Source organism: Penaeus vannamei, chromosome 33, assembly GCF_042767895.1.
Source record: "Penaeus vannamei isolate JL-2024 chromosome 33, ASM4276789v1, whole genome shotgun sequence".
Lineage (NCBI taxonomy): Eukaryota > Metazoa > Arthropoda > Malacostraca > Decapoda > Penaeidae > Penaeus > Penaeus vannamei.
Genome location: NC_091581.1, coordinates 30,920,224 through 30,934,221, shown reverse-complemented (window position 1 = coordinate 30,934,221; position 13,998 = coordinate 30,920,224). Strand labels below are relative to the sequence as shown.

General features: G+C 35.1%; 1 protein-coding gene across 2 annotated transcripts in view; it reads right to left on the bottom strand.

Annotated features, from left to right (window-relative positions):
• Positions 1–2,992: 2,992 nt before the first annotated feature.
• Mer (ezrin/radixin/moesin family protein merlin) overlaps positions 2,993–13,998 on the bottom strand; it is an 11,339-nt gene continuing 333 nt past the window's right edge. The window contains exons 2-11 of one of the 2 annotated variants that reach the window (XM_027367919.2): positions 10,499–10,731; positions 9,867–9,989; positions 9,411–9,571; positions 8,927–9,105; positions 8,423–8,718; positions 8,041–8,168; positions 7,073–7,232; positions 6,676–6,941; positions 6,226–6,466; positions 2,993–4,414 (exon numbers count right to left, since the gene is read on the bottom strand). In XM_027367919.2, the coding sequence (XP_027223720.1) occupies positions 4,271–4,414; positions 6,226–6,466; positions 6,676–6,941; positions 7,073–7,232; positions 8,041–8,168; positions 8,423–8,718; positions 8,927–9,105; positions 9,411–9,571; positions 9,867–9,989; positions 10,499–10,723 (1,923 nt within the window). In that variant the 5' untranslated portion in view covers positions 10,724–10,731 and the 3' untranslated portion in view covers positions 2,993–4,270. The remainder of the gene's footprint in view (positions 4,415–6,225; positions 6,467–6,675; positions 6,942–7,072; positions 7,233–8,040; positions 8,169–8,422; positions 8,719–8,926; positions 9,106–9,410; positions 9,572–9,866; positions 9,990–10,498; positions 10,732–13,998) is intronic. The other variant, XM_027367984.2, reaches the window with a different exon arrangement.

Here is a 13,998-nt window from a genome sequence, read left to right as displayed (position 1 = left end):
GACTAAGCAAGACATCTTTAGTCTACATGACTCACCACTGAGCTTTGTAATAAAATACCTAAATAATTACAGTTGTAACTTGAGCTTTAAAAACTCAGTGAAAAACATAACCATGCCTTATGCATGGAAATAATTTAATAACAGTCTGTCTGAAAAACATCACAAGAATTCATTTGAAATATTCCGAACATACATTTCTAGATGATAAATTTAACACTTTATCAAAACAAATCTGTCGAAACTTTTTATCTCATCTGTGGTGAATATTTGTAGTTGTAGTCAACACATTTCATCTCTTGTGTTAGTTTTATACAATAAAAGACAGTATCTACACATCACCTAGCAAGATCTATAAACTTCCTGTGAAAAATTCTTTGGCAGTGTCAGCACAGTTTATTCATGCTTGTAAAGGTTTACTGGATAATTTACAACTATAATTAAGATTTTAAATATGAAAAAATATGGCCTTTTGTTTCATGTTCATTTTCTGCCCTGCCTACTAGTATAAAGTCAATAATAATTCTTTAGAGAAATAGCTGTCCCTGTGCTAATAAAGCCTGTAAAGCAAGTCTGCAAAAGATGCACTAAAGTCCTACAGAAAATGATTAGTTCAAGCATAATTTCAGATGGTTCTGTTTCAACAATGCTAAAAGAAGTCATAGTAAGAACATCAATAATACTAACAATAAAAATACTGATTGTGATAATAACAGTAATAATAATAATAATAATGATTATGAAAATAATAACAATAATAACACCAAGACTCATATTCATTCATTACAATGCCAACACTGGTGGCAATAACATTCAATGCAACTTCAACGTCTTTGGGAATCTTTCTAGGAATCCCACAGTCTTCGGTAAATTGGCAAATGACAAATCTCAAGAGAAAAATCCCCTTACTCTGGCATGAATAATGTTGCTTTTGTGGAAGCATTTACTCTGCTTTATCTTATAAACCCTGTGCTTGGGAATAAGCAAGAAAATTTTCTAAAGGGACTGGTATCACATGCTTGCATCTCTATGCAAAATTCAGGATATAATTCTACATCACTTGATTCATGAACAAAGACTGATCACATTTTTTTCTTTATCAAAAAGTATATTCAGTTGATCTTTGAGCTTTTTCAATGACAATATACATAAATTTAATTCAGGAGACTATTGTGAACAAATAAATATATAAAACTACAATAACAATAATCAAAAACATTAAAACTGTAATAAAAAATCATGTTTGCTTACATTTCCATAAAAAAAGCATTATGGAAAATTCAGTGTTACTGCAAATTTGCAAAAACTATTATACTATCTATGACACTCAAAATAAATTCTGATACACAAAATCTATTCAGTTTATGAATATGTAATGGCACCAATTACTTTTGTTTGTCTACTAAGATCATACTGCATAGCTGCCACTTTCAATAACCTTAAAGCTACCGGGTATATCATCAGTATCACACTAAGTATACTAGTGTGTGTAAAGGCATATGTGTGTACTTATCTGCAGACACACCTACATTGTACAAATTCATCAATTTTATGAAATTCAAAAAACATGTATATCCATGTACACAAAATGTATACATTCACAAACTGTGATTTTTTTTTCATGATGAAAAGTAGTATCATGCCTAATATATCAAATAAGGAAACCTATCGCTTGAAAATTTCATTGAAAATATTGTCCTACTGGAAATGCCTAATATGAAAGAAGAAAAGAAAAAACATATGCATGCCAATTAAGAGAATTAACAAGTTTCTTCATACATTAAGAATACTAAAATACAAATCCTAATTTTAAGAATACCACATTTAAGAATATTTACTGCAGTTACATTTGAAATATCTTTGTAATAAAAACCAGATTGTGCAAAATTGAGGCAAAGAGATAATGAGATGCATATACCTCATGCTTAACTTGTAAATAAAAAAAATTGAATACAAGACCTTTGTCAAACTTAATTCTAGCTCTTTAAAAAATAATACCAAACTTTAGACACAGACTTATCATGTAGTTATCTTTTCTTTATGTCCTTATAAGACAGATTTGTAGCATGTCAGATGAATAATAAAAGAGAGAGTCACTATTAGCCAATCTATAACACAAACATTGAAATACTACCTGTTTGTAAATTGCTCTAGCACAACACTGTATCTTTCCAAAAAGAACGAACAATTCCTACGTATAATTGTCCTGTACTACAAATTCAAAGAATTCAAATTCAGTGTACGTCCTCCAACAAAATCCATCAAGGTACAAGAAAGATGCTGAAATATGATGAGGTGAGACTTATTCTGTGACTGAAATATGCTTCCTTGTAAAAGTCAAGCATAATTCATTAATTAGTAGCTTTACAAATTTGCTGAAAACAGATCATTCAACAGACACACCAGACAAGTTCTAAATAATAATAATAATAAAAAAAACTGAAGGTAAACAAACAATACTGTCCCTATAATTAGCTCCTAACATATGAGTATTCTGGTAATTGATATTACCCAAGCGATGTCTCTTCCATTTTTGTACAAACAAAAAATATACAGTATATGAAACATTAAAACTCAAAATCAAAGAACTGTTCAGAGCATGAAAATAACTGATACTGAGAAATTATACTTGATAATGATCATAAATCATAATGATTATAATAATATATCAGTTAATGATAACAGCATTGGAAATCCTTACAAAATCATAGCCATAATAAAATTAGTAATAATAATAATGATATTAATGAAAATATTGATAATGATAACAATAATAATAACAAAAATAATAATAATATTGTTATAATCAATACTGCAATATATAAGATACAGATAAACAGTAATAATAATAAACTTCAATATCAAAGAGTATAATGACATCAATGGTAGCAGTACGTCTCTCCTCTCCCACCCTCACAAAAAATAATAAAATAAAATGAAATAAATAAATCATATATATATATATATATATATATATATATATATATATATATATATATATATGTATATATATGTGTATATATATATATATATATATATATATATATATATATATATATGTATATATATATATATATATATATATATATATATATATATATATATATATATATCATATTATATTATATATTTGTTGTTATTATCTTATGATTATTTAGTATCATTATCAACACTATCAAGACAGATATTAGAAAAAAATGATTATAGATATAGTAATGAAAATGACAATCTCTTATAGATAGCATTCTTTTTCAGACTACATTTGGCTATGCTGTCCTTACCTATCTGGATTCCTTTCCTACCATCAACCATGATGCCAACAATAGGTCTTCACCAGCAGTATTGATAATGACAAGAATATAATGAAAAATGGTATTAAACCTTTAGAGGCTGATAATAAAAATGACTATGGAGATGATACTATAACATTGTTGATGATAATGATAATACTACTAATCAAAGAATTAGATTCACCATATTAATACCAAACAAAATAGCACATCAGTTACACTAACAAAACTAGCACTGATATGGGTTCCATCACTATCATGAATAAGACATGTTGCTGTCAATATAGCTGTCAAAAAATGTACTAATGTGGCTTATCATATAATAAATTTAAATAAATGCAAAACACTCACTGAAGTGCCTTTATTAGGAACCTTCATTCTTCTAACTTAATCTGTGATCAGTCTTTTCATAAAATAAAACTGACTTGTTGACACATTCTTTGGCACACTGTCTCTTATCATCTACCTAACCATGTGAGAGACAACAAGGGTTTCTTATCTAAGTCTTTGACTATTAACACATTGGTGCAAATTCTAGTCATGTCTACTTCCTTACAGCTACCAATTCCACCTTAGGCCAAGGGAAAATCAGCAATGCAAAATAATTCTATAAATAATGATAAAAAAAGATGTGTGATATGACAAGGCAATGAAGGGCACTTCTGGCTTAGCATTTACGGATTATTTTATGTTCTGAACATTTAGAGCAAACTCTGGATTACAACCTTTCCAAAAATATAGATCTCTTTTGACTATTTCACATTTCTTTCTTACAATATTTCCTTTATCACTGTTTTATCTTTGTTTTCTAAAACATTTTACTAAAACTATTTCAGAGAAAGAGACAGGAAGAGAGAAGACACTATAGTTAACTATAAATAATTTTTAAAAAAGAAAAAAATTAACACAATCATTATGTTGTTCATCATCCACAATACTCATCATCACTCATAAAATCATCCTTCATTTTTTGCCAACAGTATCTATAATTCCTCAAAGAACGCAACCCTGGTGCGAGTATTCCCAGACCGTGTTCGTCGAAGCGTAGAATACTTTGTCTCCCCAGTTCTTAGCTGCTCGTGGTAAACTGCGTCCAACAGAGTTTGATTTTCTTCCACTTTCAGAACCTGAAAGAGACAAATAAATAATATAAATAAACAAAACCACATCATTAACATCAATGAATGCTTTATGATAAATATTGTATTGACACTTACGGGATGTCATATCAAGAAAATGGAGTAATATGGAAATTTACTTGACTACAGAAAAAGAAATGTGAGAAAGGAAAAAGAAGAAGAAGAAGAAGAAGAAGAAGAAGAAAAAAACAAGGAAAATATATACAACACAAACAAGAGTACTACATTTTTCCTTTCTTTCTTATGAGAAATTCAAGCTACAAAAATCAAGCACAATATTTCTTTACTGTAAAATACAAGCATGGCAACAGGCATATTTCTACAAAACACTGCACAGTATAATCTGACTGCATTCAAGTACTATCCAGACAATCTTGTATATGACTTTGGCAGAATACTCATAAACATTGACGTCAGGCGTACCAAACAAAGGATTAACATTAAAATATATTTTTCTAAGGCTCCTTATTCATAGCTTGCACTTACAGAAAATACACTTCTGGATTAGATGCACTTAAAAAGCAAACCTTTAGTTAAGGGATATTGTAGGAACCTAAAAATTCATGCTCCTTCACCCACATCACGCTATTAGTCCATGCATATTTCTCATTTTCTCTTTAATTTAACTCTCTGTATATATGTATATGTATGCATGTATGTAGATATGAATGTACCTACAACAGTTTCCTAATCAACATAGTATATACAGAGCACATCCTTAATTACAGTTTCCTAAACTGTATCATGTACATGAGGCATACCCTTCTCTCTCCCAGTAAGCTACAAAGACAATGATAAAATCTACCTCGTCACATAATACTATCACGCCTTTCATAATTCATAATCACTAACTGGCCCAACCATTAAGAAAAGCACTATTCACAATTACTGTTGGCACTGGACTTGCTCTAATATCATACAGCTATAGGTTTAATGAGATGCGCAAAACCTTTAAAACTGGAGCAAAAAAACTCAATTTTCAAGGGCGGCAGGAGCTTGTTGATAATCAATGATGTACTGCATGAATCAGCTACCACATAATGGTAGACTGAGCAGTATGTGTGAGTGTGAGTGTGAGTGAGTGAGTGAGTGAGTGAGTGAGTGAGTGAGTGAGTGTGTGTGAGTGAGTGAGTGAGTGAGTGAGTGAGTGAGTGAGTGAGTGAGTGAGTGAGTGTGTGTGTGTGTGTGTGTGTGTGTGTGTGTGAGTGAGTGAGTGAGTGAGTGAGTGAGTGAGTGAGTGAGTGAGTGAGTGTGTGTGTGTGTGTGTGTGTGTGTGTGAGTGAGTGAGTGAGTGAGTGAGTGAGTGAGTGAGTGAGTGAGTGAGTGAGTGAGTGAGTGAGTGTGAGTGTGTGTGTGTGTGTGTGTGTGTGTGTGTGTGTGTGTGTGTGTGTGTGTGTGTGTGTGTGTGTGTGTGTGTGTGTGTGTGTGTGTGTGAGTGAGTGAGTGAGTGAGTGAGTGAGTGAGTGAGTGAGTGAGTGAGTGAGTGAGTGAGAGTGTGTGAGTGAGTGAGTGAATGAGTGTGTGTGTGAGTAAGTGAGTGAGTGAGTGTAAAAATACATCATTCTCTACATTCAGTTGCCTAATTTCTATTTTTCTGGCTCCTTTAATATGCTATTTCTATATTGTGCTCTTGCTAAACATATCTTCATAACTGCAATACATACCTTTACATCACCGACTGCTATAGCCAAACAGGAGTGTTAAAATCATCATCAGTTTACGCTAGAAGTGGGTATATCAAACAGAGAAGAGATGCAAAATTATCATTACATACCTACAAGACTAACAATGTTTCTCACCTCTATTTCACTCTTGAGATGGCGTAACTGCTGCTGGAGGTGTCTTGAGCGTTCCAAATATTCGACCCTTTCCTTCTCAATCTCCAAGCTCAGCTGCTCTACATCAGTATCATTCAGGAGATCCAAACTAGTCAGGTCAGGGGCATACGTAGAGTTCAGGGCTTCTGTGCTCTCTAGTGTAAGATCTGGCAAGTCCACTGCAGAGCCTACTACTAAATCATTAGTGCTGCCAATCGCCAAACTGCAAAGAAAAACAGACACAGCGACATTACTATACTGAGGTAATTACTTTTCATGTACTCCAAACTGGATAGAGTAAAAAAATAAAATAGAAAATAAATAATAATATAAAAAACACCAGTGCACACAAAATGGACCTGATTCTAAATATGTATACAATACATAATGTATAAGACAAAGGAATATGTATAAGTAAAAATATCTGCTTACCTATGAGAGTATGCCGGTGGTGGCAAATGCATTGTAGAATTGTTCAAAAGAGAAGTACCAAGAATGGAGGAATTGACAATGGATGAGTTGGCTGCCGAGTGACATATGGAAGAATTGAATGTTTTGACAAGGGTGTTGAGCTTTTCCTTTGCCTGCTTCTCCGAAAACCTCGCCCGTATCAGCTCCTGTTGAAGTCTTTCGGACTCTGTGGCTCTTCTCTCTCCCTCTTCTACCATTGTTGACACCAGCAGCTCGGCTTCTCTTACCTGAGAAAGAATGTCATATTTACAGCACAATAAGAGTGAGTGCTCTGAAAAATAGATTGTGCATTCAATTTTTCAGCATTTCTGGTGGGGTGATTTTCTGTCATTAATTACAAACTTGGATAGTAATGTACCTTGTGCTCCATCAACATCTTTTCTTCCTGTGTTTTGGCTGACAGAAGATGTGCACGTTGGCATTCCTGCTCTGCTTCTGAGGCTTTCTGTGTTAGCAGCATAGTCTCCTCTTCAGCTATTCTTGACTTTTCTACTAATAAGTCAGCAGTTTCCTCAGATCTATAAATATGAAAAAAAAAGAACAAGAAGAAAAGAGAGGAAGAAAAAGACAAAGAAAAAGAATGAAGATGATAATAATAACATTACTATCATGAATTTTTTTTGCCTTGTTCCCGCTCACTATTAACAGCAGTCACTGTGACAAATGTAGACGAGCCACAAATCAAAATAACTTCACAAAGCAAGAAATAAAACTGACATTTTAACCAATTGGTCCCATATAGCATGAATTAAATGCCATGTCCACTGCATTTTTAGTATACTCTTGTGTTTATACATAAATAGCTCCACAAGTGCTTAGTCACTAAGAAGTCAACTATACATCTTTTCAGTCCTTTTCAACGATTTTCAGATTTTTTTCTATGTTCTCAGTATGTCAATAACATTGCAATAATCACAAACTCATTAATAAGAATATCAATATTATGAGCATCCGATCCCATCCCCCCAAAAATAAAAACAAAAACAAAAAACAAGGCAATGGGAAATCATGTGCAGTCTCATCAGACCCACTTATAGACTCCTAGGTGGCTGGGCACTTGTGGATCCATCTGTGTGCAACAAAGTCCAAAATAACTTGGCATAATTCTGCAACTATTAGATTAATCTATATCACCATAACAATTACTTCTTTGTATGAAGATATAAGACAAATGTTACATCATTTATGTCTCTTGCTATTTGGAGTTCTTTTTTCTCCTTTATACCCTTTCTTCTCCGAAATATGTCATTATAATGAAACATATATTGTATCTCAGGTACACAAAAATACACATTTAAAGATTAGGTTAACTGTATTTTTCCCTACCTCCTCAAGGCATCGTTAGCAGCTCTCATTTCTTCCTGATACTGAAGGAGCCTTTGCTCCAGCTCAGCCTTCTGTCTCTCTGCCTCCTCCCTCAGCTGCTTCTCTCTTGCTAACTTATCTTTTTCAATCTGTTTGTGAATATAAATAAACATATGAATACTCTTGCCCTCAGCTAATTCACGGCAGTATATGTCTACTTAGGCAATCACACAGGAATACTATAAATTTATGCCTGGGGTCAAGATGCCAGAAAAACATGTATGCATGCATTGGGTATGCATATAATGAGATGGATTGATAATAATACATGACAAATGTTTCATTTCTACATTAAACCAAATTTTCCACTTATTATGATTCCTTACAACAGTGGATTACATACCTGCCGTCTGTGTTTCTCCTCTCGAGCTGCTGCTTTCATCTGCTGAACTTCAATAGTGTCTGGCTTTCTTCTCCTTTTGAACAATTCATGATTCCCTATGCTAAGATCTAGAATTAGCTTGTTCATGCGACTGTTCTTTGAGAAGAACACGAAGTTTGGTGCAGTCTTGTCAGTAGGACGGATAGTAAACTTCTTGTCATCTACACTTATGTTCCGTATTTCTGACCAAGGAAAGCTAATCTTGGGTTCCAACTTGTTCTCGCTCTCATAAACATTAAGTCCAAGAGCTGTAACACCTGCAATGAAGTTCTGAATGAAAAGTAATGCTCCCAAGAAAACAATGACAAATAACAGTTCATATGATATCTATATAATTGTCTTATGAAGTCTCTGGATAGGATTAACTAACAATACAGAAAACATTACTTGCAATTGGTAGCATTAATCTAAAACACACACATAAAAAACAATTATAAATACAAAATGAAAACCAAAATCACTTACCAAGCCAGAGTTCTGTTTGCTTCTTATTCGTGATGGTAAAGTAATTGACTCCATACATGCCCAGATCCTGTGCAATCTTCAAGTATTCCATTTCTGCTTCGTCTCGTGTCATTCCTCTATGATCAGCATACCAGACCCTTATCCTTTCTTCCCACATCACAGGAGTCATTTGGTATTGGCTGTTGAAGGTGGTTCAGTCAATGCAAATCTCAGATATCATTGGACTGAAGGAATTAAAATCTTTTCTGGAAGTTCTTTATAAATGTAACCATTTAAGGATAAATTATTATCAACAAACCACTCCAACCTAATTAAGAGAAAAAAATACTAGTCAAATACCTATCAGTGGAAGCATTTAAAAATAATGCAATAAGTAAAATATGGAAAAATATCTACTGCATAAAAATAATTAAACTAATAAATAAATCAAATAAAGGAAGATACAGAAATGAGCTCTGCACATCATCATTCAGAATCTGGTCACCTCAATACACGCTGGGGAAGGAGTTCCTCCATGGAGAGTGAGCCAGCTCTGTAGGTGGCATGATCATAGTCACCAAACTTGGCCTGGACAGCATACGAAGCCAACAAAACTGACATTTCTGGAGGGCAGTAAATATCCATATTCAAGATGGATTGTTTAACCTGTAAAAAAAGAAACAGAAAAAAATAGAGAAGAATGTAAAAATTCCTTACTATAAATGGCAAAAAAATAAAGAAACAACAAATTCACATGAATAAAATATCTTCCATCTATTACATACCAATAAAAAATGATAATGTAGCTGAATACATATATTCATTTTATTTAAATATGATACATAATATAATGATAAGGTCAAACATGTAAACAAAATTACATATTGCTCTTGGCTGATTAACAATTCAAATTACCAGTTTTAAACCTTTTGTCATTTACTAAATATACAATCAAACTAACCTGTAAGAAGAAAAGGTGTTGCGTTACTTCTTGAACAAGTTCTTCGCTTACGTCTTCTGGGTAAAATTTAGCCAGAAATACAAAAGGAACCACTGACTGTTTCGGAATGTCCTGGTCCTGCACCTAGAATTCAGTAATTCAGTTTTAGTCACTGGAGACACATACAGTTTAGTAACATTTTAGAATTTTTAACTATTTAAATATAGGAAGTAAATGTCATGAAGCAGCTACTAGGAATATCAAATTGGAAATCCATACACATATTTGAGCACCTGTTTGCAGAGTAAATAGTAAATGATGATGCAAATACATTTTCCAACATAGTCTAAAACAGCGAAATCTTTTTGTATTATCAACCCAATGACGATAGGAGTCCCCAGTGCCATAATGAACAATGCTTCAAGGTTAGCTGCTTGATGGAAAAATCAGAAGCACAGGAAATAAAATTACCTCACTTTCTGAGGCACAACTTAGATCAGGCTTAAAAGCACATGACACAAGTAGGTCATCAGGCATCTCCCAGTGTGACTTGGTTAACAAAACTAATCATCTTGATTACACAAAACTGCCCTATTTTCACTTCTACATTCAACAAAACTTATTGAGAAAGACAGCACAGGTAACAAACTTACTCTTTTCTCCATCTTGAGCCAAGCAAAGTTGTTCTTAGAATCTTCAAACTGTAGGCCAAAATACCAAGTCTCCCTTAATCCGATTGTGCGTACTACCAGATCAAACAAGTCTCGCCCTGTTGCTCGCCATGGCAAGTTGAATTCAAGTTCCGCATCCAGCATTACTATCTTTACAGGGAAGGACTTGGAGGCACTTTTGCCACGGAAGATATTTCGCAGCGGCATCTTGAAGACTGAAAATGAGAAAATCATTATAAATCAAGGGAGGGAGCAGAAGGAAGGATGGAGGTAGGAGGAAGGGGGAAGGAAGGGGGAAGGAAGGGGGAAGGAAAGGGGAAGGAGGAGGAGAGGGGGGAAGAGAGGGGGAATGGGAGGGGGGGAGGGGGAGAGGGAGGGGGAGAGGGAGGGGGAGGAGAGGGAGAAGGAGGGAGGGAGGGAGGGAGGGAGGGAGGGAGGGAGGGAGGGAGAGAGGGAGGGAGGGAGGGAGGGAGGGAGGGAGGGAGGGAGAGAGGGAGGGAGGGAGGGAGGGAGGGAGGGAGGGAGGGAGGGAGAGAGAGAGAGAGAGAGAGAGAGAGAGAGAGAGAGAGAGAGAGAGAGAGAGAGAGAGAGAGAGAGAGAGAGAGAGAGAGAGAGAGAGAATATCCAATGAGAAACCAAAGGTTTGGGGGGATAAGAGCAAAATTACTCATACTAGGCATTCAAAAAATGACCCAAGAATTACTTCTCTCACGAAAGTGTAAAAAAGAAAACCCCAATCCTAGGTTTGGTCACAGAACATTTGACCGGGCATTGCATGAATGGACAAACAAACGAACTCCATACTAAATAAACACTGTTTTTACTGTATAAATAAAAAACTTATCTAGCCGAAGGGCTTTGACCCCAGACCCTCTCTCAATTACTGTATTCAAGTTGGCTCTATCCTAGGACCCCCTCCTAATTGTCGTACTTGCCATGAATAGGTCTGCAATTGCCAGATGATGTGCCACACAAATTACTGCTAATACAGTTGCCATAGCTGATCACCAGTCAAAATGCTGCAATATCTTTATATCTGGAAACGTCAAACTTTCATTCGCTTTTTTCTACCATCTCAACTGCTTCGATTTTAATTTCTTTCCCGGCATTTGGAGCTCTTGATGGGCCCATGTATATAACTGGATTGGTTACTAAAGTCTAATTCTTCTTTGTTGCCACTGTTTAAGTCTTAACAATAACCTAGAATCAACACAACACTGGATATGCTACCTTTCTCACTAGCATTCTGTCACTGAATTGCCAGTGAGCTGTCAAACCTCACAGCTGTGCGAATGAAAATGTGAAACACAAGATGCGCAGATAATTCTAAATAAGGGTATAGATCAATCTTAAAACATATAAATGAAGAATAATAACAAGAATAAAATACTTTAAGAGCATAAATGTTTAACAGCAGACACTGATAATTAGCCAAATATCGTTCTGACAAGCATACAGTAACATACGAAGTACTTCAGATATCGCAGTAACGAGTTAAGCAGTCAGTGATGTGCTCTTCTTGGCAAGGTAAACAAGAAGCAGGACATTGAATCTGAGCAGCGATAGCGAGGTATATTTTCATCATTGAGCAGTGACTATGAGGCCGCTGCAGCTTAAACTATGTTGTATCCTACTCTATTTCTTCAGCTCTATAAGATGGCAGAGTCCATTTCCGTCTATCACCACGCACTGCTCTCTTTAACTTTTACCCCCAAGCTTATTGCGTCCATATCATAAAGATTAACTCTTATTTGTAAACTCATAACAAGACAGGTAATTCTTCTAGCCAGGCAGGTAATTCTGGCAAGCTGTGCGTTGCTGATACTGGATAATTTAGGACTGATCATTTGCTTACAATAGACTGATTCGGTAATGCCTAGCAACTGCCCTTAGCAACAATCACTTGGTTTATTTAGCAAACCCTTGTTTGTTCGAAAACTCATTGCACTTTGCATGAAGTCGCCAAATTTTTCCGAAAATTTGGTTTCTTTGAGTGAAAATGCCGAGGAGCTGCATTGCTGTTGGTTGCTCAAGCCGCAACATGATGGGAAAGAAAGGTTTAACCTTTCATAAATTCCCAGATCTCAAAAGAAAATGAAAAATGGAAGCGATGGGTACAGGCCATGAAATGTGTGAAAGCTGATGGGAGTACTTGGGTGCCTGATAGAATATGTTTACATCTGCTCAGAACATTTTATTACATGTTACATTCTTGTGTAATAAATTGATTTATCATAATTTCAATTTACAGGCAAACCATCCCCGGACCCAACTCACCCAGACTTTATCCCAAGCACTTGTCCTTTAGATGAAAACAAAGCAGTCAAACTGTTAAAAAGATTTGAAATAGGAAGAATAGAAGCCTCGCTAAGGAGATACCAAGCATTCAGAAGAAATCACAAGTTCCTGGTACCTCTGTCTGAAATGTTATATAGCTCAGCAGATGAAATAACTGAAGAGGGCCTACTTCAAATTATTGAGGAAAGAAAAATATGCGTTGAGCGCATGTAGGCCTTTGCGTGACTTCACTGTCTCCTTTGTCTTAGTAAATAGGAAGAAATTGCACTGATTTTACAGAAATAATAACCTATATAGCCAAATATCATAGATTACCGTAGCAAATTATGTTATCGTAAAAACATCATAATACAAGGTGTATCGTAGATGTCGGGATATTCAATATTTCGAAGGATTTTTGGCAGGCAAATAGTATAGGCACTAGTTTCCCTGCACAGCTTCTAGATTTGCTTTATATTGCTTTTTTGTTTCGGTTTGTAAAGAATCAAAGTATTCATACGCCGTTTTCGCTTACGCTGATAGCGAGGTATCTGCAAGCGACGGGTTTCTTTTTACCAAGTGGAAAGACGACTCCAACTCCATCACACAGAATCGGTCTATATCTCTTGTCCAAATTATTTAATTTAACGCTATGGAAATAGGTGGATAGTGTGGTGGCTCTGATAGAACATAATAATATATCCTAATTTCAATGACAAAGCATCTGGCAATAGTCACATCCTATGATTCTGTTTCCTAGCAAGGCCCAACAATCCTCTACTGTATATAATTAAATAAGTAAGAACTTCAACTGGTTTCTGACTCAAAGGTATATTATAGAGGGCCACAAACTCTACCATGTCAGAATATACATGGTGATTTGACAATTTGTAAGTAAATGTCAACCAGCAGGGAGGCTGCTGCTATTACTGGATACCAATCAACAGAATAGCTGCTAATATTACTGTTGTACTGTATTCAGTTTCCAGGAACTAGAACTAGTACATCAAAGCAATAGACACCTTAGGTTATTCATTAGCACTAAATAAGTTAGACCTGCCATTGTGCATTTTCTGAATAATTATCACATGTTACAGGGTACTTCTGATGACTCACACAGCAATGTTTGCCTGCAATGCACCCCAGGAGACCAAATCACACAACATAATAACTTAATTTTCAGGAATAAAACACCAAGGAGTGGC